Source organism: Pseudophryne corroboree, unplaced genomic scaffold, assembly GCF_028390025.1.
Source record: "Pseudophryne corroboree isolate aPseCor3 unplaced genomic scaffold, aPseCor3.hap2 scaffold_1777, whole genome shotgun sequence".
NCBI lineage: Eukaryota > Metazoa > Chordata > Amphibia > Anura > Myobatrachidae > Pseudophryne > Pseudophryne corroboree.
The window spans coordinates 41,551-68,835 of NW_026968415.1; the positions used below are offsets into that span (position 1 = coordinate 41,551).

A 27,285-nucleotide genomic window follows, 5' to 3' on the forward strand; every position below is an offset into this window, starting at 1 on the left:
CTTTCCCTTGCTTGTCTCCTGCAGCCTTTCCCCTGCCTGTCTCCTGGAGCCTTTCCCCTGCCTGTCTCCTGCCACCTTTCCCCTGCCTGTCTCCTGCCGCCTTTCCCCTGCCTGTCTCCTGCCGCCTTTCCTTTGCTTGTCTCTTGCAACCTTTCCCAAGCCTGTCTCCTGTCGCCTGCAACCTTTCCCCTACCTGTCTCCTGACGCCTTTCCCCTGCCTGTCTCCTGCAATATTTCCCTTGCCTGTCTCCTGCCGCCTTTCCACTGCCTGTCTCCTGAACCCTTTCCCCTGCCAGGTCTCCTGCCGCCTTTCCACTGCCTGTCTCCTGTCACCTTTCCTCTGCCTGTCTCCTGCCGCCTTTCCCCTGCCTGTCTCCTGCCGCCTTTCCCCTGCCTGTCTCCTGCCATCCCCACCCTGCTGCCCACCTCCCTGTCTCCGGCCACCTTTCCCCTGCCTGTCTCCTGCCGCCTTTCCCCTGCCTGTCTCCTGCCGCCTTTCCCCTGCCTGTCTCCTGCCGCCTTTCCCCTGCCTGTCTCCTGCAGCCATACTCGTCTGACAACTCAGGACACATAGAGCACATGCTCCGTACGGGTCGTGCACATGAGCGGTGTACCGAACATCAGCTCATTGTGACTCCATCTACAATAGCGCTACACTCTAGATCAGGCCCACTATGCAGTACAGCCTTATGGGGCTGGATCACGGGAACCTTGGAGACACTGACCAGGACTCTATGGCTGTGGGGAGGGGGAATAGGATACTTAATGGCCACTCTATTCCACATTAACTATGTTACATGTGCAATATGTTTTATGTGTTATATTTATTCCAGGAACTCCAGCTGTGAGGAACGGAGTCTTTATTACACATCACACGTTCTGTATTCTCTCTGATTCACTGAGGATGGACAAGGACAGGAGTCACAGGACTGAGAGGATAATAAATATCACCCTGGAGATCATCTACCTGCTGACTGGGGAGGTGAGTGGATCTGGGAGCGTCACAGTGACCTTTTATCTATAGTAACAGTACAGGAACATGACTGGGGAGGTGAGGGGATCTGGGAGTGTCACAGTGACATCACTTATATCTATAGTAACAATACAGGAACATGACTGGGGAGGTGAGGGGATCTGGGAGTGTCACAGAGACCTTATATCTCTAGTAATAATACAGGGACATAACTGGGGAGATGAGAGGATCTGGGAGCATCACAGTGACCTTATATCTATACTAATAAATTGGACATGACTGGGGGAGTGAGGGGATCTGGAAGCGTAACAGTGACCTTATATCTATACTAATAATACAGGGACATGACTGGGGAGGTGAATAGATCTGGCAGTGTCACAGTGACATCACTTATATCTATTGTAATAATTCAGGGACATTACTGGGGAGGTGATAGGATCTGGGAGCATCACTGTGACCTTATATCTATAGTAATAATACAGGGACATGACTGGCGAGGTGAGGGAGTCTGGGAGTGTCACTGTAGACATCACTTTTATCTATAGTAATAATACAGGGACATGACTGGAGAGGTGAGGTGAACTGGAAGCATCACTGTGGCATCACTTATATCTAAATTAATAATGCAAGGACATGACTGGGCAGGTGGGGCGGATCTGGGAGTGTCACAGTGATGTCACTTATATCTATGGTAATACAGGGACATGACTAATGAGGTGTGTGGCTCTTGGAGCTATACAGTGAAATTCCTTTTATCTATAGTAATAATACAGGGACATGACTGGGGAGGTGAGGGGATCTGGGTGCGTCACTGTGACATTACTAATATCTATAGTCATAATACAGGGATACAACTGGGGAGTTTAGGGAATCGGAGCGTAACAGTGAGGTCACATATCTATACTAATAATACTGCGATGTCAGTGTCACTTATATCTATAGTAATAATATAGGGACATGACTGGGGTGGTGACGGGATTTTGAAGTGTTACTGTTAAGTAACTTATATCTATAGTAATAATAAAGGGACTTGACTGCGGAGGTGGGGGGATCTGGGAGCATCACAGTGAAATCACTTGTATCTCTAGTAATAATATGGGGACATGACTTGGGAGGTGAGGGGATCTGGGCGCGTCACAGTGACATTACTTATATCTATAGTAATAATACAGGGACATGACTGGGGATGAAAGGGGATCTGGGAGCAGCGCAGTGATGTCACATATCTATAGTAATAACACAGGGACATGACAGGGGAGGTGAGGTGATCTGGGAGTGTCTCAGTGACATCACATATCTATAGTAATACAGGGACCTGACTGGGGAGTTGAAGGGATCTGGGAGCATCACTTTGATGTCACATATCTATAGGAATAATACAGGGACATGACTGGGGAGGTGAGGGGATTTGGGAGTGTTACAGTGATGTCACTTTTGTCTATAGTAATAATACAGGGACATGAATGGGGAGGTGAAGGGATCTTTGGGCTTCATAGTGATGTCACTCATATCAATAGTAATAATACAGGGACATGACTGGAAAGGTGATGGGATCTGGGAGCGTCACAGTGAAATCACTTATATCTATAGTAATAATACAGGGACATGACTGGGGAGGGGAGGGGATCTGGTAAAGTCACAGTGACCTCACTTATATCTATATCAATAATACAGGGACGTGACTGGGGAATTGAAGGGGTCTGGGAGAGTCACAGTGACGTCACTTATATCTATAGTAATACAGGGACATGACTGGGGACGTGAGGAGATCTAGGAGCGTCACTGTGATGTCACTTATATCTATAGTAATAATACATGAACATGACTAGGGAGTTTGGGGGATCTGGGAGCGTCACAGAAAAATCACTTATATCTATAGTAATAATACAGGGACATGACTGAGAAAGTGAGGGGATCTGGGAGTGTCACAGTGACATCACATATCTATAGTAATAATACAGGGACATGACTGGGGAGGTGAGGGGATTTGGGAGTGTATATATTGATATTTGATGTCTCCACCATTACACAGGATTACACAATAGTGAAGAAGACATCCGATGAGTATGAGACAACCAGCAGCCATCCCCCTGTATCAGGGGGACTGAGTAGAACCCAGAGCCCCATCACCGTGCCTCCACCTCACTCACTGACACATGAGAGACAAAATGATCAGAAGATCCTGGAACTCACCAAGAAGATCATTCAGTTGCTGACTGGAGAGGTGACGGCTGGGAATAGGGCATTCTACAGTAACACCGGGGGACGTGTCTGGGTGATGACTGGAGAGGTGACTGCCGAGAATGGGGCATTATACAGTAACACCGGGGAACGTGTCTGGGTGATGACTGGAGAGGTGACCGCTTGGGAATGGGGCAATATAGTAACACCAGGGGTTGTGTCTGGGTGATGACTGGAGAGGTGACTGCTGAGAATGGCGCATTATACAGTAACACATGGGGGGGGTCTGGGTGATGAATTGAGAGGTGACTGCTGGGAATGGGGCATTATACAGTAACACCAGGGGACGTGTCTGAGTGATGACTGGAGAGGTGACTGCTGGGAATGAGACATTATACAGTAACACCAGGGGACGTGTCTGGGTGATGACTGGAGAGGTGACTGCTGGGAATGGGACATTATACAGTAACACCAGGGGTACTTGTCTGGGTTATGCCTGAAGAGGTGAGGATCAGGTAGGTGGGATTTAGGGTCTCCCCAATATACCAAAGTGACTGTCACTATATGATGTGTAGAGCAGCTGTGTGTGTCATTATATTTGTATTGTTTAATCCATTACTGAAATCAACAATTTTACAATCTTTTATTAATGGTTTACATAGGGTGAAGCCCAATTAAATAATATTAAAGTCAAAGATACAGAGGGAGAAGAAGAGACGTATTTGACTGATATAAAGGCAGAAGATATAGAGGGAGAAGAAGAGACGTATGTGACTGATATAAAGGCAGAAGATATAGAGGGAGAAGAAGAGACGTATGTGACTGATATAAAGGCAGAAGATATAGAGGGAGAAGAAGAGACGTATATGACTGATATGAAGGTAGAAGATATAGAGGGAGAAGAAGAGACGTATGTGACTGATATAAAGGCAGAAGATATAGAGGGAGAAGAAGAGACGTATGTGACTGATATAAAGGCAGAAGATACAGAGGGAGAAGAAGAGACGTATGTGACTGATATGAAGGCAGAAGATATAGAGGGAGAAGAAGAGACGTATGTGAGGGGTGATCAGCAGTGTAAGGAGGAGGAGATCCCTACAGATATCAGCAGAGGTGAGTAATAAACACTTATTACAGAAAAGAGTCATATATTCTCCTTGCTCAGTCACTACAGCAATCTCTTATCCTACACCCTCCTCTGTCAGTACAAATTAGGGAACTGTATTTGCCCAGTGGGGGAGTCAGGAGCCATCACCTCTATTATACTCCCGCTCTCCCCCTCACATCATGTCACTGTGTTACCAGCCAGATATCTGACCAGTCTCCTCCCCACACTCTCTGGTGTGTCTCATATATCAGGAGCCATCAGCCCCTATTATGCTCCTGCTCTCCTTACGTCATGTCACTGTGTGTTACCAGCCCAGAGATCTGACCAGTCTACTCCCCACACTGTCTGGTGTATCTCATATATCAGGAGCCATCAGCCCCTATTATACTCCTGCTCTCCCCCTCACATCATGTCACTGTGTGTTACCAGCCCAGAGATCTGACCAGCCTCCTCCCCACACTCTCTGGTGTATCTCATACATCAGGAGCCATCAGCCCCTATTATACTCCTGCTCTCCCCCTCACATCATGTCACTGTGTTACCAGCCCAGAGATCTGACCAGTCTCCTCCCCACACTCTCTGGTGTATCTCATATATCAGGAGCCATCAGCCCCTATTATACTCCTGCTCTCCCCCTCACATCATGTCACTGTGTGTTACCAGCCCAGAGATCTGACCAGCCTCCTCCCCACACTCTCTGGTGTATCTCATATATCAGGAGCCATCAGCCCCTATTATACTCCTGCTCTCCTCACATCATGTCACTGTGTGTTACCAGCCCAGAGATCTGACCAGTCTCTTCCCCATATTCTCTGGTGTATCTCATACATCAGGAGTCATCAGCCCCTATTATACTCCTGCTCTCCCCCTCACATCATGTCACTGTGTGTTACCAGCCCAGAGATCTGACCAGCCTCCTCCCCACACTCTCTGGTGTATCTCATACATCAGGAGCCATCAGTCCCTATTATACTCCTGCTCTCCCCCTCACATCATGTCACTGTGTTACCAGCCCAGAGATCTGACCAGTCTCCTCCCCACACTCTCTGGTGTATCTCATACATCAGGAGACATCAGCCCCTATTATACTCCTGCTCTCCCCCTCACATCATGTCACTGTGTTACCAGCCAAGAGATATGACCAGTCTCCTCCCCACACTGTCTGGTGTATTTCATACATCAGGAGCCATCAGCCCCTATTATACTCCTGCTCTCCCCCTCACATCATGTCACTGTATATTACCATCCCAGAAATCTGACCAGTCTCCTCCCCACACTCTCTGGTGTATCTCATACATGAGGAGCCATCAGCCCCTATTATACTCCTGCTCTCCCCCTCACATCATGTCACTGTGTGTTACCAGCCCAGAGATTTAACCAGTCTCCACCTCACACTCTCTGGTGTATCTCATACATCAGGAGCCATCAGCCCCTATTATACTCCTGCTCTCCTCACATCATGTCACTGTGTGTTACCAGCCCAGAGATCTGACCAGTCTCTTCCCCATATTCTCTGGTGTATCTCATACATCAGGAGTCATCAGCCCCTATTATACTCCTGCTCTCCCCCTCACATCATGTCACTGTGTGTTACCAGCCCAGAGATCTGTCCAGCCTCCTCCCCACACTCTCTGGTGTATCTCATACATCAGGAGCCATCAGTCCCTATTATACTCCTGCTCTCCCCCTCACATCATGTCACTGTGTTACCAGCCCAGAGATCTGTCCAGTCTCCTTCCCACACTCTCTGGTGTATCTCATACATCAGGAGACATCAGCCCCTATTATACTCCTGCTCTCCCCCTCACATCATGTCACTGTGTTACCAGCCAAGAGATATGACCAGTCTCCTCCCCACACTGTCTGGTGTATCTCATACATCAGGAGCCATCAGCCCCTATTATACTCCTGCTCTTCCCCTCACATCATGTCACTGTATATTACCATCCCAGAAATCTGACCAGTCTCCTCCCCACACTCTCTGGTGTATCTCATACATGAGGAGCCATCAGCCCCTATTATACTCCTGCTCTCCCCTCACATCATGTCACTGTGTGTTACCAGCCCAGAGATCTGACCAGTCTCCTCCCCACACTCTCTGGTGTATCTCATACATCAGGAGCCATCACCTCTATTATACTCCTGCTCTCCCCCTCACATCATATCACTGTGTGTTACCAGCCCAGAGATCTGACCAGTCTCCTCCTCACACTCTCTGGTGTATCTCATACATCAGGAGACATCAGCCTCTATTATACTCCTGCTCTCCCCTCACATCATGTCACTGTGTGTTACCAGCCCAGAGATTTAACCAGTCTCCACCTCACACTCTCTGGTGTATCTCATACATCAGGAGCCATCAGCCCCTATTATACTCCTGCTCTCCCCCTCACATCATGCCACTGTGTTACCAGCCCAGATATCTGACCAGTCTCCTCCCCACACTCTCTGGTGTATCTCATACATCAGGAGCCATCCGCCCTATTATACTCCTGCTCTCCCCCTCACATCATGTCACTGTGTGTTACCAGCCCAGAGATCTGACCAGTCTCCTCCCCACACTCTCTGGTGTATCTCATACATCAGGAGACATCAGCCCCTATTATACTCCTGCTCTCCCCTCACATCATGTCACTGTGTGTTACCAGCCCAGAGATCTAACCAGTCTCCTCCCCACACTCTCTGGTGTATCTCATATATCAGTAGCCATCAGCCCCTATTATACTCCTGCTCTCCCCCTCACATCATGTCACTGTGTGTTACCAGCCCAGAGATCTGACCAGTCTCCTCCCCACACTCTCTGGTGTATCTCATACATCAGGAGACATCAGCCCCTATTATACTCCTGCTCTCCCCTCACATCATGTCACTGTGTGTTACCAGCCCAGAGATCTAACCAGTCTCCTCCCCACACTCTCTGGTGTATCTCATACATCAGGAGCCATCAGCCCCTATTATACTCCTGCTCTCCCCCTCACATCATGCCACTGTGTTACCAGCCCAGATATCTGACCAGTCTCCTCCCCACACTCTCTGGTGTATCTCATACATCAGGAGCCATCAGCCCTATTATACTCCTGCTCTCCCCCTCACATCATGTCACTGTGTGTTACCAGCCCAGAGATCTGACCAGTCTCCTCCCCACACTCTCTGGTGTATCTCATACATCAGGAGACATCAGCCCCTATTATACTCCTGCTCTCCCCCTCACATCATGTCACTGTGTGTTACCAGCCCAGAGATCTGACCAGTCTCCACACTCTCTGGTGTATCTCATACATCAGGAGCCATCAGCCCCTATTATACTCCTGCTCTCCCCCTCACATCATGTCACTGTGTGTTACCAGCCCAGAGATCTGACCAGTCTCCTCCCCACACTCTCTGGTGTATCTCATACATCAGGAGACATCAGCCCCTATTATACTCCTGCTCTCCCCCTCACATCATGTCACTGTGTGTTACCAGCCCAGAGATCTGACCAGTCTCCACACTCTCTGGTGTATCTCATACATTAGGAGCCATCAGCCCCTATTATACTCCTGCTCTCCCCCTCACATCATGTCACTGTGTGTTACCAGCCCAGAGATCTGACCAGTCTCCTCCCCACACTCTCTGGTGTATCTCATACATCAGGAGACATCAGCCCCTATTATACTCCTGCTCTCCCCTCACATCATGTCACTGTGTGTTACCAGCCCAGAGATCTAACCAGTCTCCTCCCCACACTCTCTGGTGTATCTCATACATCAGGAGCCATCAGCCCCTATTATACTCCTGCTCTCCCCCTCACATCATGCCACTGTGTTACCAGCCCAGATATCTGACCAGTCTCCTCCCCACACTCTCTGGTGTATCTCATACATCAGGAGCCATCAGCCCTATTATACTCCTGCTCTCCCCCTCACATCATGTCACTGTGTGTTACCAGCCCAGAGATCTGACCAGTCTCCTCCCCACACTCTCTGGTGTATCTCATACATCAGGAGACATCAGCCCCTATTATACTCCTGCTCTCCCCCTCACATCATGTCACTGTGTGTTACCAGCCCAGAGATCTGACCAGTCTCCACACTCTCTGGTGTATCTCATACATCAGGAGCCATCAGCCCCTATTATACTCCTGCTCTCCCCCTCACATCATGTCACTGTGTGTTACCAGCCCAGAGATCTGACCAGTCTCCTCCCCACACTCTCTGGTGTATCTCATACATCAGGAGACATCAGCCCCTATTATACTCCTGCTCTCCCCCTCACATCATGTCACTGTGTGTTACCAGCCCAGAGATCTGACCAGTCTCCACACTCTCTGGTGTATCTCATACATCAGGAGCCATCAGCCCCTATTATACTCCTGCTCTCCCCCTCACATCATGTCACTGTGTGTTACCAGCCCAGAGATCTGACCAGTCTCCTCCCCACACTCTCTGGTGTATCTCATACATCAGGAGACATCAGCCCCTATTATACTCCTGCTCTTCCCCTCACATCATGTCACTGTGTGTTACAAGCCCAGAGATCTGACCAGTCTCCTCCCCACACTCTCTGGTGTATCTCATACATCAGGAGCCATCAGCCCCTATTATACTCCTGCTCTCCCCCTCACATCATGTCACTGTATATTACCATCCCAGAAATCTGACCAGTCTCCTCCCCACACTCTCTGGTGTATCTCATACATGAGGAGCCATCAGCCCCTATTATACTCCTGCTCTCCCCCTCACATCATGTCACTGTGTGTTACCAGCCCAGAGATTTAACCAGTCTCCACCTCACACTCTCTGGTGTATCTCATACATCAGGAGCCATCAGCCCCTATTATACTCCTGCTCTCCTCACATCATGTCACTGTGTGTTACCAGCCCAGAGATCTGACCAGTCTCTTCCCCATATTATCTGGTGTATCTCATACATCAGGAGTCATCAGCCCCTATTATACTCCTGCTCTCCCCCTCACATCATGTCACTGTGTTACCAGCCCAGAGATCTGTCCAGTCTCCTTCCCACACTCTCTGGTGTATCTCATACATCAGGAGACATCAGCCCCTATTATACTCCTGCTCTCCCCCTCACATCATGTCACTGTGTTACCAGCCAAGAGATATGACCAGTCTCCTCCCCACACTGTCTGGTGTATCTCATACATCAGGAGCCATCAGCCCCTATTATACTCCTGCTCTCCCCCTCACATCATGTCACTGTATATTACCATCCCAGAAATCTGACCAGTCTCCTCCCCACACTCTCTGGTGTATCTCATACATGAGGAGCCATCAGCCCCTATTATACTCCTGCTCTCCCCTCACATCATGTCACTGTGTGTTACCAGCCCAGAGATCTGACCAGTCTCCTCCCCACACTCTCTGGTGTATCTCATACATCAGGAGCCATCACCTCTATTATACTCCTGCTCTCCCCCTCACATCATGTCACTGTGTGTTACCAGCCCAGAGATCTGACCAGTCTCCTCCTCACACTCTCTGGTGTATCTCATACATCAGGAGACATCAGCCTCTATTATACTCCTGCTCTCCCCTCACATCATGTCACTGTGTGTTACCAGCCTAGAGATTTAACCAGTCTCCACCTCACACTCTCTGGTGTATCTCATACATCAGGAGACATCAGTCCCTATTATACTCCTGCTCTCCTCACATCATGTCACTGTGTGTTACCAGCCCAGAGATCTGACCAGTCTCCTCCCCACACTCTCTGGTGTATCTCATACATCAGGAGCCATCAGCCCCTATTATACTCCTGCTCTCCCCCTCACATCATGCCACTGTGTTACCAGCCCAGATATCTGACCAGTCTCCTCCCCACACTCTCTGGTGTATCTCATACATCAGGAGCCATCAGCCCTATTATACTCCTGCTCTCCCCCTCACATCATGTCACTGTGTGTTACCAGCCCAGAGATCTGACCAGTCTCCTCCCCACACTCTCTGGTGTATCTCATACATCAGGAGACATCAGCCCCTATTATACTCCTGCTCTCCCCTCACATCATGTCACTGTGTGTTACCAGCCCAGAGATCTAACCAGTCTCCTCCCCACACTCTCTGGTGTATCTCATATATCAGTAGCCATCAGCCCCTATTATACTCCTGCTCTCCCCCTCAATCATGTCACTGTGTGTTACCAGCCCAGAGATCTGACCAGTCTCCTCCCCACACTCTCTGGTGTATCTCATACATCAGGAGACATCAGCCCCTATTATACTCCTGCTCTCCCCTCACATCATGTCACTGTGTGTTACCAGCCCAGAGATCTAACCAGTCTCCTCCCCACACTCTCTGGTGTATCTCATACATCAGGAGCCATCAGCCCCTATTATACTCCTGCTCTCCCCCTCACATCATGCCACTGTGTTACCAGCCCAGATATCTGACCAGTCTCCTCCCCACACTCTCTGGTGTATCTCATACATCAGGAGCCATCAGCCCTATTATACTCCTGCTCTCCCCCTCACATCATGTCACTGTGTGTTACCAGCCCAGAGATCTGACCAGTCTCCTCCCCACACTCTCTGGTGTATCTCATACATCAGGAGACATCAGCCCCTATTATACTCCTGCTCTCCCCCTCACATCATGTCACTGTGTGTTACCAGCCCAGAGATCTGACCAGTCTCCACACTCTCTGGTGTATCTCATACATCAGCAGCCATCAGCCCCTATTATACTCCTGCTCTCCCCCTCACATCATGTCACTGTGTGTTACCAGGCCAGAGATCTGGCCAGTCTCCTCCCCACACTCTCTGGTGTATCTCATACATCAGGAGCCATCAGTCCCTATTATACTCCTGCTCTCCCCCTCACATCATGTCACTGTGTGTTACCAGCCCAGAGATCTGACCAGTCTCCTCCCCACACTCTCTGGTGTATCTCATACATCAGGAGCCATCAGTCCCTATTATACTCCTGCTCTCCCCCTCACATCATGTCACTGTGTTACCAGCCCAGAGATCTGACCAGTCTCCTCCCCACACTCTCTGGTGTATCTCATACATCAGGAGCCATCAGTCCCTATTATACTCCTGCTCTCCCCCTCACATCATGTCACTGTGTGTTACCAGCCCAGAGATCTGACCAGTCTCCTCCCCACACTCTCTGGTGTATCTCATACATCAGGAGCCATCAGTCCCTATTATACTCCTGCTCTCCCCCTCACATCATGTCACTGTGTGTTACCAGCCCAGAGATCTGGCCAGTCTCCTCCCCACACTCTCTGGTGTATCTCCTACATCAGGAGCCATCAGTCCCTATTATACTCCTGCTCTCCCCCTCACATCATGTCACTGTGTGTTACCAGCCCAGAGATCTGACCAGTCTCCTCCCCACACTCTCTGGTGTATCTCATACATCAGGAGACATCAGCCCCTATTATACTCCTGCTCTCCCCCTCACATCATGTCACTGTGTGTTACCAGCCCAGAGATCTGACCAGTCTCCTCCCCACACTCTCTGGTGTATCTCATACTTCATGAGCCATCAGCCCCTATTATACTCCTGCTCTCCCCTCACATCATGTCACTGTGTGTTACCAGCCAAGAGGTCTGACCAATCTGCTCCCCACACTCTCTGGTGTATCTCATACATCAGGAGACATCAGCCCCTATTATACTCCTGCTCTCCCCCTCACATCATGTCACTGTGTGTTACCAGCCCAGAGATCTGACCAGTCTCCTCCCCACACTCTCTGGTGTATCTCATACATCAGGAGACATCAGCCCCTATTATACTCCTGCTCTCCCCCTCACATCATGTCACTGTGTGTTACCAGCCCAGAGATCTGACCAGTCTCCTCCACACACTCTCTGGTGTATCTCATACATCAGGAGCCATCAGCCCCTATTATACTCCTGCTCTCCTCCTCACAGCATGTCACTGTGTGTTTCCAGCCTAGAGATCTGACCAGTCTCCTCCCACACTCTCTGGTGTATCTCATACATCAGGAGCCATCAGCCCCTATTATACTCCTGCTCTCCCCCTCACATCATGTCACTGTGTGTTACCAGCCCAGAGATCTGACCAGTCTCCTCCCCACACTCTCTGGTGTATCTCATACATCAGGAGACATCAGCCCCTATTATACTCCTGCTCTCCCCCTCACATCATGTCACTGTGTGTTACCAGCCCAGAGATCTGACCAGTCTCCTCCACACACTCTCTGGTGTATCTCATACATCAGGAGACATCAGCCCCTATTATACTCCTGCTCTCCCCCTCACATCATGTCACTGTGTGTTACCAGCCCAGAGATCTGACCAGTCTCCTCCCCACACTCTCTGGTGTATCTCATACATCAGTAGCCATCATCCCCTATTATACTCCTGCTCTCCCCTCACATCATGTCACTGTGTGTTACCAGCCCAGAGATCTGACCAGTCTCCTCCCCACACTCTCTGGTGTATCTCATACATCAGGAGACATCGGCCCCTATTATACTCCTGCTCTCCCCCTCACATCATGTCACTGTGTGTTACCAGCCCAGAGATCTGACCAGTCTCCTCCCCACACTCTCTGGTGTATCTCATACATCAGGAGCCATCAGCCCCTATTATACTCCTGCTCTCCCCCTCACATCATGTCACTGTGTGTTACCAGCCCAGAGATCTGACCAGTCTCCTCCACACTCTCTGGTGTATCTCATACATCAGGAGCCATCAGCCCCATTTATACTCCTGCTCTCCCCCTCACATCATGTCACTGTGTGTTCCCAGCCCAGAGATCTGACCAGTCTCCTCCCCACACACTCTGGTGTATCTCATACATAGCACAGGATATAAAGATAAAAATATACATTTTATACCCATAAGAAGAGCAAATAAATCCGGCCCAAGAATAGATCCATGCCCAGTAACTTAGTCCCAGTTGGCACATGTTACAGTAGGAAACAAACTCTGAGGGGTACCTGTTGAAGAAATTATACTCACGAGATCCAGGGGCCCAGGGTCAGCAGGACGTCACTTTAGGTCAACCGCAGGGCAGAAAGTTCCCAGCATTGGTTACAATGTAGCGCATAGGCGCTACATTGTAACAGTGCCGCGTGCTGCCTGTCAGTGAAGACAGGCGCACACAGCTGATCAGGAGAGTGCTACAACGTGGCGCTCCCTGATTGGCTGAGGAAACCCACTTAGACAGAAGTCAGAGTGGGTTTTCTGGCAGTCGGGAAAAGGGGATCCATGTGAAAACATGGGTCCCCTTTTAGTGCGTGGCTCGGGTAAGCGTTTTTTTTTTTTTTTTAAGTTCGTGGATTACAAAGGATTTCTCCACGGACCCTGGGCCCCTGGATCTCGTGAGTATAATTTCTTCAACAGGTACCCCTTGGATTCTACTGGAGAAGAGGACCGACCTGCGTGGGAACATAAGGTAAGTATGTATGTATGTGTGTATGTATGTAATAAAATTATACTTTCACGGTGGGAGGCTTGCTGGGACTTGTAGTACTGCTACTAAAAACAATATCTTTTCAATTACAACAAAGGCTATCAGCCCCCCCATCCGCAGCCCATTGGATGGGGGGGGACAGCCTCGGGCTTCACCCCTGGCCCTTGGGAGGCTGGGGGGGGGGACCCCTTGATTGAAGGGGTCCCCACTCCCCCAGGGTACCCCGGCCAGGGGTGACTAGTTGGATTTTTGATGCCACGGCCGCAGGGCACTATATAAAAGTGACCCCCGGCTGTGGCATTATCTGTCCAGCTAGTGGAGCCCGGTGCTGGTTTTAAAAATACGGGGGACCCCTACTCTTTTTGTCCCCCGTATTTTTGGGACCAGGACCAGGCGCAGAGCCCGATGCTGGTTGCTTAAATATGGGGGAACCCCTGTCATTTTTTTCCCCATATTTTTGCAACCAGGATCGGCTCAAAGAGCCCGAGGCTGGTTATGCTTAGGAGGGGGGACCCCACGCATTTTTTTTTGTGAAAAAATCAACTTTCCCACCCCTTCCCACTGATAGACATGCACGGACCTCATGGATCCCTGCATGCCTATGCAATCACGAATATAAAAATCAGGTCTGCTTTTTTTTAGCACTTTTTTGCGATTTGTAATTTTTCACGGCAGTGCTTTCCTCTTTGGAGATTTGCACTTTTTAGTAAATGACCGAGTTCTACTAATTTGCTGGCGTATTTTGACCGATGGTGTATTCATTCGTATTTTTTTACAACTACTTTCAAAAAAATACGAATGCCCTCATCTCTGCCGTGATTTGAGTTTAGTAAATGACCGAGATGACACTTTGAAGAAAAAACGGCATCTCGGTCAAAATCGGGACCTTAGTAAATTTACCCCTGAGTGTCTGTAACAGTCTTACTCCTTTATCATATTACTTCGAGACGGAAGACAACGCCTCCGGGATTGGTTTAGGTAAAGTGTCATGAAGTACTGTCAACAGGAATGTCCAATTTCTTTAACATTCTAGGGGATACTGGGACGGTGTTAGTACTATGGGGTATAGATCGGGTCTATTGGATCCTAGCACTTTAAGAAATCATTAGTGTACTGGCTCCTCCCCTCTATGCCCCTACTAACCGACTCCGTTTAGAAAAATGTGCTGTATGTGTTCTGATTAAATATAAATGCACACATTGATAGAGGCTTGATTGCCAACAGCACCCACCATCTAAAACCCCACCCACCGTGGATGGAGATCGTGTCTGCTGAGGAAGACCACTCCTGTTGATGTAGGACACCGCTGTGACGTTGTCTGACTGAACTTGAATGGCCTGATCTTGCAGTAGATGTGCCGCATGTAGAAGGCCGTTGTATATGGCCCTTAGTTCCAGAATGTTTATTTGAAAGACAGATTCCCGGCTTGACCACTTTCCTTGGAAGTTTTCCCCCTGGGTGACTGCTCCCCAACCTTTGAGGCTTGCATCCGTGGTTAGAAGAATCCAATTCTGAATCCTGAACCTGCGGCCCTGGAGCAGGTGAGAAGTTGGCAGCCACCAGAGGAGTGAAAATCTGGCATTCGGCGACATGCGTATCCGCTGGTGCATGTGAAGATTCGATCCTGACCACTTGTCCAGGAGATCCAGCTGGAAGAACAGTGCATGGAATCTTCTGTATTGTAGAGCCTCATAGGAGGCTACCATCTTCCCCAAAAGGCGAATGCACTGATGAACCGATACTTGGGGAGGTTTTATGACATCCCTGACAATTGACAGGATCACCAACGCTCTCCCCACCGGTAGAAAACACCCTCTGCACTTCCGTGTCGAGTATCATCCCCAGGAAGGGCAGTCTCCTTGTCGGTTCCAAATGTGACTTTGGAAGGTTCAGGATCCACCCATGATCCCAGAGTAGTTGAGGTGAGAGTGCAATACTCTCCTTGGAAGATGCCTCTATCAGCAGATCATCCAGATATAGAATTATGTTCACTCCCTGTTTGCGTAGGAGGAGCATCATCTCCGCCATGACCTTTGTGAACACCCTCGGTGCTGTGGAGAGGCCAGATGGCAACGTCTGGAACTGATAGTGACAGTACTGTAGTGCAAACCGTAGATAGGCCTGGTGAGGTGGCCAGGTCGGAATGTGAAGGTACGCATCCTTGATATCCTCCAGACCTGAGATCACCGCTCTCAGAGACTCCATCTTGAATTGGAAAACCCTCAAGTAGGGGTTCAACAACTTCAGGTTCAATATAGGCCTTACCGAACTGTCCGGTTTCAGTACCACAAACAGGTTTGAGTAATAACCCTTGGTTTTTGGGTGAGGTGGAACTGGAACAATTACATTTGTTCGTACCAATTTTTGAATGGCTTCCTGTAGGATAGCACTTTCTGTCAACGATGCTGGTAAGCCTGATTTGAAGAATCTGTGAGGTGGGAGTTCCTGAAACTCCAGTCTGTACCCCATGGCAACAATATCTTTTACCCAGGGGTATAGGCATGATGATGCCCAGACGTGACTGAAATCTCTTAGTCTCACTCCCACCTGCCTGATCTCCACGCTGGGAGGTCCAACGTCATGCTGAAGATTTGAAGGAAGCAAAACCTGGTTTCTGTTCCTGGGAACCTGTTGGTGAGGTTTTTTTTTTATCTTTCCCGACCTCCTCTAAAGAAGGTTGGAGGGGGTTTGGATTTTTAAAATTTTGCGGTCCGAAAGGACTGCAGTGTAGATGAAGGATAAGATTTCCTAACCAGGGCTGCTGTGGAGGGAAGAAATGTCTGCTTACCCGCAGTCACCGTGGATATCCACACATCCAATGCGTCCCCAAATAGTGCCTGACCTGTGAATGGCAGGTTCTCCACACTTTTCTTGGATTATGCATCCGCAGTCCATTGACGTAGCCAGAGTCCTCTGTGTGCCGAGACAGCCATGGAAGTAGCAGGCCAATGTCCTTCATGGCCTCCACCATAAAACCTGCAGAATCCTGTATGTGACGTAAAAACAAGTCAATGTCACTCCTATCCATAGCATCTAAGTCCTCTAGTAAGGTGCCTGACCACTTTACTATGGCTTTAGAAATCCACGCACAAGCAATAATGGGCCTTAAAGCCACGCCTGTAGCAGTGAATAGTGTTTTGAGTGTAGTCTCAATCTTGGCTCCTTTAAGGCGGTTGAAGCAGGGACAGGTAAAACCACCTTTTTAGACAGCCTAGATACAGAATCGTCTACTATAGGTGGGTTTTCCCACTTCTTCCTATCCTCTTCAGGGAAAGGGAAAGCAATGAGAATTCTTTTAGGGATCTGGAATTTTCTCTGGGTTTTCCCAGGATTTTTTAAACAAGGAGTTTAACTCCTTAGAAGCAGGGAAGGTGAGGGAGGATTTCTTATTTACTGAAATATAAGATTCCTCTACTTGTTCCGGAACCTTCTCAGAAATATGCAAAACATTCCTAATGGCATCAATCATTAGCTGCACCCCTTTAGCAAGGGATGCACCGCCCCTGCATATCCCCATCACCGTCCCCTGTATCAGAGTCGGTATCAGTGTCAGCTTGCATTATCTGGGCAAGTGTACGTTTTTTGGGGTATGTAGGTGGGGTTTTAGATGAAGTAGTGGGAGCTGAATACTTCATACCCACTACAGATTGTCTCAAAACCTGCGTCTCTTTCTCAGTATGTGACATCCTTGTTGAAATCTGGGATATCATTCCCCTTAAAGTATCCACCCATGGGGGTTCGGATTCAGAAGGCTGAGACAGCACATTGCAGTCCTGAGTACATGGAATAGACTCATCAGGAGAATATACACACTCTGCAGCACAGGACACAGAGTCCTTAGACATGGTAATGTGGATATACTCACACACACACACACACACACACACACACACACACACACACGAAAATGTCAGACACAGTTCCTCCCAGAGTACCTTCAGAGAGTCACAGAGTATAAGGAGCCAGCCACACAGCGCCCCTGTAGGTAGTTATGATAAAAGCCCGGCGCTGACTAACCTTAATAGGGAGGGCAGCGCTCCCTGTCAGTGTCCTAGTTCCTATGATCTGCAGGGAGATAATGGCGCTGGTGAGTGCTGGATCCGCTCTGAGAGGAAGCCCCGCCCCTTGTAATGGCGAGCGGCTTCCCGCACTAATTGTTTATAATGGCCTGAGGATTTTAGTGATAACAGGAGGATTAGCCCCTGTTAGCTGCGTGACCAGTGTAGGGTTTATCCGCGCTGGCTCAGGACGCCCCTCAAAGCGCCTACACTGTGTGTTGCTGAGCCTTCCTGGAGCACAGCCTGTCAGAGCTGTGCTTCCACCCTTGTGCCACCATACCCGCCGGTGACCCGCTAACCGGGCTACCGGCGCTGTACTCACCACTTTACTTTCTTCTGGCTCTGTTACGGGGTGGCGGCCGTGCTGCGGGATTGAGCAGTCGCCTCATGGGCTTGCAATCAGCACCCTCAGGATCGTAGTACCTAACTAACAATAGAAAATAAAAAACTAAGAAAACTCCTAGGATCTCCCATAGCTGTGACCGACTCCTCTGGGCACATTTTCTAAACTGAGTCTGGTAGGAGGGGCATAGAGGGAGGGGCCAGCCCACACTAATAAACTCTTAAAGTGCCAGTGGCTCCCAAAGGACCCGTCTATACCCCATGGTACTAAATGGACCCCAGCATTCTCTAGGACGTAAGAGAAAGTGGATTATAACCTAGCAGATGAGGATTACAGGGTATTATATGGTGTATTGCATGTAAAGTACCTTGTTCCACACCTACTCTGCTGTAGCAATATACCTTATATAAGGGTGAGTAACACATGTACAGGCTTACCAGCGTATGAGCACACACATAAAGGAATGCTACCTTACCAATGCTTCCAGGAGTAACGTTAGGAGACATTTCTCTGATCCATCAGCTCATATGACTGATGTTATTGTTCATCTAGAATCTCCAATTCATACGATATGTTCCCCATCCATTGTTTTACATTGGTGCTGACATAGGACTTGGCGAGTGACTACATCTCCATTTATACTTCATGGTTAGTTACCAGTACAAGAGAGAGATATTTCTCATACGTCCTAGAGGATGCTGGGGTAACCATAAGAATCATGGGGTATAGACGGGATCCGCAGGAGACATGGGCACTTTCAGACTTGAATGGGATGAACTGCCTCCTCCCTCTATGCCCCTCCTCCAGACTCCAGTTTTAGAATTGTGCCCAGGCAGACTGGATGCACACTGAGGAGCTCTACAGAGTTTCTCCGGAAAAGACTTTATGTTAGATTTTTTTATTTTCAGGGGGGCTGCCGGCAATAGTCTCCCTGCTTCGTGGGACTTAGGGGAGAGAAGTCAGACCTACTTCTAGTGAGTTTAAAGGATCTGCTTCTTGGCTACAGGACACCATTAGCTCCTGAGGGTCTGATCGCTAGGTACGCCTAGATGCTCGTTCCCAGAGCCCGCCGTCACCCCCCTTGCAGAGCCAGAAGTCAGAAGACAGGTGAGTAAAAAAAGCAAAGAAGACTTCAGTGAAGGCTTCTGAGGTACCGCACAGCGATCGCACGCTACGCACCATGCTCCCACTACATCACGGCACTACAGGGTGCGGGGGGGGGGGGGTGGGTGGCGCCCTGGGCAGCATATAAACCTCAAAGGAGACTGGCTATAGGGGACATAGTGCCCGGGCACTGTCCTAACCCTCGCCAGTATAAATATTTATTTAAAAATAGCGGGACTGAAGCGCGCCATTACTGGGGCGGAGCTTAGCCCTCACAACAGCGCCATTTTCTCTACAACAGGCTGCAGAGACGCTGGTCCTTCCTCACACTGCTGCATAAATATCAGGGGGGTGGGGGGGGCACAGTAAAAATGGTGCAATATATGTGTGTTATAAAAGCGCTGCAGGTCTGAGGCATTGTTTAGTGTTCTCAGAACCGTTGGTGAAGCGCTGGGTTGTGAGCTGCCAAACTCTCTCTGTGTCTCTCTGTCAGACTTTAGGTGCGTATGTCCCCTGTATGCCCAGTGTGTTTGTGAGTGGCGAATACACGTGTGTCGGCATGTCTGAGGCGGAGTGCTCTTCCCAGGAGGAGACTGTATTAGGGACACAAACGGCTGTGGGAGTGACCCTGTCGGCATTGCCGACTCCTGATTGGGTAAATGTGTTGAATGCTTTGAATGCAAATGTGGCTCTTATTAATAAGAGATCGGATAAATCTGAGTCTCAGAACCAGGCATGGAAGATATCTGTGGAGGATGTGTTATTACAAGTCCAGACCTCCTCGGGGTCACAAAAGCGATCGTTTGCTCAGTTAACAAACACAGATACCGACACGGACTTTGACTCCAGTGTCGACTACAGTGATACCAGATTAGATCCAAAATTGGCAAAGAGCATTTGGTACATGATTGTGGCGATAAAAGACGTATTACATATCTCGGAAGACCCTCTTCTTCCTGACAAAAGGGTCTGTATGTATAAGGGGAAGAAGCCTGAGGTAACGTTTCCTCCCTCTCATGAACTGAACGCTCTATTTCAAAAGGTTTTGTGAAAATCCTGACAAAAAGTTTCAGATTCCCAAAAGGATTCAGGTGGCGTATCCGTTTCCCTCGGGAAATAGGGAAAAGTGGGAGTCACCCCTCATTGTGGACAAGGCTCTAGCACGGCTGTCCAAAAAGGTGGCTCTTCCGTCCCCTGACACGGCAGCCCTTAAGGATCCTGCGGATCGTAGGCAGGAAACTACATTGAAATCCATTTATGTCACCACAGGTACGCTGCTCAGGCCAGCCATTGCATCTGCCTTGGTGAGTAGTGCTATCGAAAAATGGGCTGATAGCTTGTCTTCTGATATAGATACCCTGGATACGGATAGCATTCTCTTGACACTAGTTCATATCAGGGACGCTGCAGCCTACCTAAAGGAAGCTGCGAGGGATATCGGCCTTTTGGGTTCGAAAGCCAATGCCATGGCAGTCTCAGCTAGGAGAGCATTGTGGATTCATCAATGGAATGCTGATTCTAAGAGAAATATGGAATCTCTACCATATAAAGATGGTGTCTTGTTTGGTGACAGCCTCGCTGATTTGGTATCTATGGCTACCGCGGGTAAGTCATCCTTTTTACCTTATGTTCCTGCACAACAAAAGAAAACACACCACTATCAGATGCAGTCCTTTCGGCCTAATAAATACAAGAAAGGCCGAGGTTCTTCCTTCCTTGCTACTAGAGGAAGGAGAAAAGGTAAAAGATCACCGGCGTGGCAGGTTCCCAGGAGTAGAAGTCCTCCCCGGCTTCTGCCAAATCCACCGCATGACGCTGGGGCTCCTCTGCGGGAGTCCGCACCGGTGGAAGCACGTCTCAAACTCTTCAGTCAGTTCTGGGTTTGTTCGGCCCTGGATCCATGGGTTTTGGAAATAGTGTACATGGGGTACAAACTAGAGTTTCAAGACGTTCCCCCTCGCCGATTTTTTTAAATCGGCCTTACCAGCTTCTCTTCCAGACAGGTAGGTGGTACGCGACGCAATACAAAAGTTGTGTCAAAATCAGATCATTATCAAGGTTCCCCCATCACAACAGGGAGAAGGGTTTTATTCGAGCCTATTCGTGGTCCCGAATCCGGACGGCTCGGTCAGACCAATCCTGAATCTAAAATCCCTCAATTTCTACCTAAGAAAATTCAAATTCAAGATGGTATCTCTCCGGGCAGTGATCTCCAGTCTGGAGGAAGGGGATTTTATGGTGTCGGTGGATATAAAAGATGCCTACTTACATGTTCCCATTTATCCTCCGCATCAGGCTTACCTGAGGTTTGCAATTCAGGATTGTCATTACCAATTCCAGACATTGCCAATTAGTCTGTCCACGGCTCGGAGGGTTTTCACCAAAGTAATGGCGGAAATGATGGTTCTCCTGCGCAAGCGAAGAATCACAATTATCCCGTACTTGGACGATCTCCTGATAAAGGCGAGATCCAGGAACCAGTTACTGCAGAACATTACGATCTCCCTGACAGTTCTGCAACAACATGGTTGGCTCCTAAACTTGCCGAAATCACAGTTGGTGCCGACGACGCGGCTGTCCTTTCTGGGAATGATTCTGGACACAGAATTACAGAGAGTTTTTCTTCCAGTGGAAAAGGCTCTGGAAATTCAGAACCTGGTCAAACAAACTCTGAAACCAGCAAGAGTGTCAATCCATCACTGCACTCAGTTGCTGGGGAAAATGGTGGCGGCTTTCGAGGCCATTCAGTTTGGCAGATTCCATGCCAGGGTGTTTCAGTGGGATCTGTTGGACAAGTGGTCCAGATCCCACCTTCACATGCACCGAAGGATAATCCTGTCTTCCAAGACCAGAATCTCGCTCCTGTGGTGGCTGAAAAGCTCTCACCTCCTAGAGGGGCGCAGGTTCGGGATCCAGGACTGGATCCTAGTAACCACGGATGCGAGTCTCCAAGGCTGGGGTGCAGTCACGCAAGGGGAAAACTTCAAGGGAAGATGGTCAAGCCAAGAAACTTGTCTACACATAAACATTCTGGAGTTAAGGGCCATTTGCAACGGCCTTCTTCAAGTGGAACATCTTCTGCGCAATCTGCCCGTCCTGATTCAATCGGACAATGTAACAGCAGTAGCGTACATAAACCGCCAGGTCAGAACAAAAAGCAGAGCAGCAATGGCAGAGGCCACGAAAGTTCTCCGTTGGGCGGAAAAGCATACCAGCGCTCTGTCAGCAATCTTCATTCCAGGAATGGACAACTGGGAAGCAAACTTCCTCAGCAGACACAATCTCCATCCAGGGGAGTGGGCTCTTCATCAAGAGATCTTCACAGAAGTGACAAGTCTTTGGGGAGTTCCTCAAATAGACATGATGGCATCTCGTCTCAACAAGTAACTTCAGAGATATTGTTCCAGGTCGCGGGACCCTCAAGCAATAGCTGTGGACGCCCTAGTAACACCATGGGTGTTTCGGTCGGGGTATGTATTCCCTCCGCTTCCTCTGATTTCCGAAAGTACTAAAGATCATAAGAACAAAGGTTCAGGCGATCCTCATTGTTCCAGACTGGCCAAGGAGGGTTTGGTATCCAGATCTTCAGGAATTACTCATAGGAGATCCTCGACCTCTTCCTCTACGAGAGGATCTGTTACAGCAGGGGCCGTGCGTGTATCAAGACTTACCGTGGCTATGTTTGACGGCGTGGTGGTTAAACGCCGGATCCTAGCCCAAAAGGGTATTCCCTGTGAAGTCATTCCCACAATTCTTTAGGCTAGAGAAGGGGTAACGTCTAAACATTACCACCATATTTGGAGAAAATATGTGTCTTGGTGTGAATCCAAGAAGGCTTCTACGTAAGAATTTCAGTTAGGATGTTTTCTCCATTTTCTACAAGCAGGTGTGGATGCGGGCTTAAAGTTGGGCTCAATGAAAGTACAGATTTCAGCCTTATCGGTTTTCTTTCAAAAATAATTTGCCTCCCTTCCAGAAGTTCAGACTTTCGTAAAAGGCGTGTTGCACATCCAACCTCCATTTGTGCCCCCAGTGGCACCATGGGATCTTAACGTGGTGTTGCAGTTCCTTCAATCACATTGGTTTGAACCTTTACAGAAGGTAGAGTTGAAATTTGTCACTTGGAAAGTGGTCATGCTGTTGGCCTTGGCATCCGCAAGGCGGGTATCGGAGTTAGGGGCCTTGTCTCACAAGAGCCCTTATTTGATAGAGCAGAGTTGAGGACTCGTCAATTTCTGCCTAAGGTGGTGTTGTCATTCCACATGAACCAACCTATTGTGGTGCCAGTGGCTACTGACGTCTTAGTGGAGTCGAAGTCTCTCGATGTGGTCAGAGCTTTAAAAATTGATGTCACCAGACTGGCTCAGATTAGGAAAATGGAGGCTCTGTTTGTCCTGTATGATCCCAACAAGATTGGGGCTCCTGCTTCCAAACAGACTATAGCTTGCTGGATTTGTGCTACGATTCAGCAAGCTCATTCTACGGCTGGATTGCCATTATCAAAATCGGTGAAGACCCATTCTACCAGGAAGGTGGGGGAGTCCTGGGCGGCTGCCCAGAGGGTCTCGGCGTTAATACTTTGCCGAGCAGCTACTTGGTCGAGTTCAAACACTTTTGCTAAGTTTTGCAAGTTTGATACCCTGGTTGAGGAGGACCTCATGTTTGGTCAATCAGTGCTGCAGAGTCATCTGCACTCTCCTGTCAGTTCTAGAGCTATGGTATAACCCCATGGTTCCTATGGTTACCCCAGCATCCTCTAGGACGTATGAGAAAATAGGATTTTAATACCTACCGGTAAATCCTTTTCTCTTAGTCCATAGAGGATGCTGGGCGCCCATCCCAGTGCGTACTGTATCTGCAGTTATTAGTTATGGTTACACACAGGTTGTGTTATGTTTATTGTCAGCATGTTGCTGCTATTATTCATGCCGTTGGCTTGTGTTCTGTTGAATGCCATGTTGTGTGGCGTGTTTGCGGTGTTAGCTGGTAGGTATCTCACCTTAGTTTAACAATAATTCCTTTCCTCGAAATGTCCATCTCCCTGGGCACAGTTCCTATAACTAGAGTCTGGAGGAGGGTCATAGAGGGAGGAGCCAGTTCACACCCTTTCAAAGTCTTAAAGTGCCCATGTCTCCTGCGGATCCTGTCCATACCCCATGGTTCTTATGGTTACCCCAGCATCCTCTACGGATTAAGAGTAAAGGATTACCGATAGGTATTAAAATCCTATTATCTAAGTCTTATTATAATATTACATTTGTTATTGTGAGTGTTCTCAGGAGGGTGGACACAATGATAGTCTGAGACACAATATTATAAAACCTTCATAAAAAGTTATGACATTTACAATTAAGTGTCCCAGAGAGTCGTCTTCTCCTATTGTTTACAAGATTAATATTGTTACAGAAAATGTCACATTTCCATAATGTATTTTATTTCCAGCAGATGGACACACAAGCAGGAATATCTCAGAAGGACATCTAATGTTATCCCCGGATTGTGACATAAAAGATAATGACAGCAGACAGGATTCTCCAGGAGATAACCCCATTACCCCAATTATACATCCAGCTCTATCAGCTGGTCCCTCTGATCCTGGGAAATGTTCTCCTGATCACTCTAATATTGGTGCATCTGTTACAGCTCTGACAGTAGATACAGTGTTTCCGTGTTCTATAGATGCCAAATGTTTTACACAAAACACAAAGCATATTAACCCACATACAGGTAAGGCAGGTGAAAGGCCACTGATATGTTCTGAGTGTTGGAAATGTTTTACATACAAATCATATCTTGTTAAACATCAGAGAAGTCACACAGGTGAGAGGCCATTTCCATGTTCTGAGTGTGGGAAATGTTTTACACTGAAATCACATCTTGTTACACATCAGCGAACTCACACAGGTGAGAAGGCATTTCCATGTTCTGAGTGTGGGAAATGTTTTGCACACAAATCAGATCTTGTTAATCATCAGAGAACTCACACAGGTGAGAAGCCATTTCCATGTTCTGAGTGTGGGAAATGTTTTACACGGAAATCATATCTGGTTACTCATCAGCGAACTCACACAGGTGAGAAGCCATTTCTATGCTCTGAGTGTGGGAAATGTTTTGCAAACAAATCAGATATTGTTCAACATCAGAGAAGTCACACAGGTGAGAAGCCATTTCCATGTTCTGAGTGTGGGAAATGTTTTACACGGAAATCATATCTTGTTACTCATCAGGAAACTCACACAGGTGAGAGGCTATTTCTATGTTCTGAGTGTGGGAAAGGTTTTGCACACAAATCACATCTTGTTATACATCACAGAAGTCACACAGGTGAGAACCCATTTGCATGTTCTGAGTGTGGGAAATGTTTTGCACACAAATCACAACTTGTTAGACATCAGCAAAGTCACACAGGTGAGAGGCCATTTCTATACTCTGAGAAATAAAGCAGCTCTTGTTGCACACAATAGACATCACTCAGGTGAGGAACTATTTTAATCTTCTGGAGTATACTTATCATTGCCATGCGTTGTTCTTCAAGGTTCTTATTCTATCTCCTATGCTTTTTGCAATATACATGCTACCACTGGGTGAAATAATCAGATGTCATGCCCTCATCTACCACTGCTATGCAGATGACCTGTCTTTTGCTCTGGGTACTGAGAACCCAGTACCAATCCTAAATGGTTGTCTAGCTGAGCTCCAGGTATGGGTGATACCAGTTGGCTGTGATTCAGTCCTGGTGAAACAGGTCTTTAAGCTCACCACCAAAGGGCAGGGCTACAGTTCAGCTTTGCAAACCAACCAGACTTACGCTTGGGGGTTCAGAGTTACAAAATGCTGATCATGTGCGGAATCTTGGTGTCCTGGATGGTGGAGTGACACTTAGACATCAGTATCTGCCACAATCAGATCCTCATCTGAGGAACATAGCCAGACTCCAGCACTTTATTCCCTCAGAAGATCTACCTACAGTCATACATGCACTTGTATCATCACACATAGACTACTGCAATGTCCTCTACCTGGGTCTCCCAGCAATAGAATTGCACCGCTTGTAGCTTGTACAGAATGCAGCAGCCAAGCTGTTACCTAACCAGCTTGTTCCTGCCACATAACACCCATTCTCTGCTCCCACCACCGGCTGCCTGTAAGATGGTTACTCTTACATAATCTCACTGACTCTCCCAATCCTACATGACCAGGATCCATGGTACCAGAAGCAGCTTCTGCCTCCTTACTGCCCAGTTACTTCCACCTGCAGATGTAGGACTGTTACCAGCAGTACCAAGAATCCTCAAGCAGTGCTGAGAGGTCAGGGGTGAGACAGGGTGGTGACACTAGTGCTGTAGTAGGGGCTGCCGGAGGCACTGTCTGTATGTAATATTGTCCTCAAGCAGCGCTAAGGTGTAAGAGGGGAGACAGGGCAATGGCAGTTGTGGGCAGAGACGGGGCAGTGGCAGTAGTGGGGGGAGATGGCGGTGGCAGTAGTGGAGGGAGACGGGGCTGATGCAGTTGTGGGGGAGAGACTGCAGTGGCAGTTTTGAGGGAGAAGGGCGGTAGCAGTAGTGGAGAGAGACAGGGCAGTGGCAGTAGTGGGAGACAGAGCGGATGCAGTTGGGGGTAGACAGGGCAGTTGCAGTAGTGGGGAGACTCGTCAGTGACAGAAGTGGGGGGAGACAGGGTGGTGACTAGTGGGGAGGAGACAGGGTGGGTGGCAGTAGTGGGGGGAGACAGTGGGGTGGAAGTAGTGGAACGAGAGGGTGGTGGCAGTAGTGTGGGGAGACGGGGCAGGTGGCAGTAGTGGGGGAGATGGGTGGCAGTAGGGGGGGAGACAGGGTGGGAGGCAGTAGTAGAGGGAAACAGAGCGGGTGGCAGTAGTGGGGGGGAGACAGGGTGGGTGGCAGTACTGGGGGGAGACAGGGTGAATGGCCGCAGTGCAGCACCAGGGGCTGCTGGAGGCAGTAAAGAGGTGTATGGGTCCCACACAGAACCAGTTGATAATTAGATTTAATGATGATTCTGCTTCCTTATTTCTAATTAATCCCTTGTATGTGTTACTGTTATTTGCTGTGTCAGCCTTTATGTGTGTTCTGTATAATAATCCTGAAAGTAGTGCTGCTACCGATCTCATA

The 27,285-nt window shown here is 48.6% G+C and overlaps 1 protein-coding gene across 4 annotated transcripts in view; it reads left to right on the forward strand.

The window, feature by feature from the left end:
• The window catches only part of LOC135002347 (oocyte zinc finger protein XlCOF8.4-like), a 49,328-nt gene extending 22,498 nt beyond the window's left edge, over positions 1–26,830 (forward strand). For 3 of the 4 annotated variants that reach the window (XM_063951662.1, XM_063951659.1, XM_063951663.1), the window contains exons 2-5: positions 834–982; positions 3,006–3,197; positions 3,817–4,267; positions 24,599–26,830. In XM_063951662.1, the coding sequence (XP_063807732.1) occupies positions 905–982; positions 3,006–3,197; positions 3,817–4,267; positions 24,599–25,596 (1,719 nt within the window). In that variant the 5' untranslated portion in view covers positions 834–904 and the 3' untranslated portion in view covers positions 25,597–26,830. The remainder of the gene's footprint in view (positions 1–833; positions 983–3,005; positions 3,198–3,816; positions 4,268–24,598) is intronic. The other variant, XM_063951660.1, reaches the window with a different exon arrangement.
• Positions 26,831–27,285: the final 455 nt, after the last annotated feature.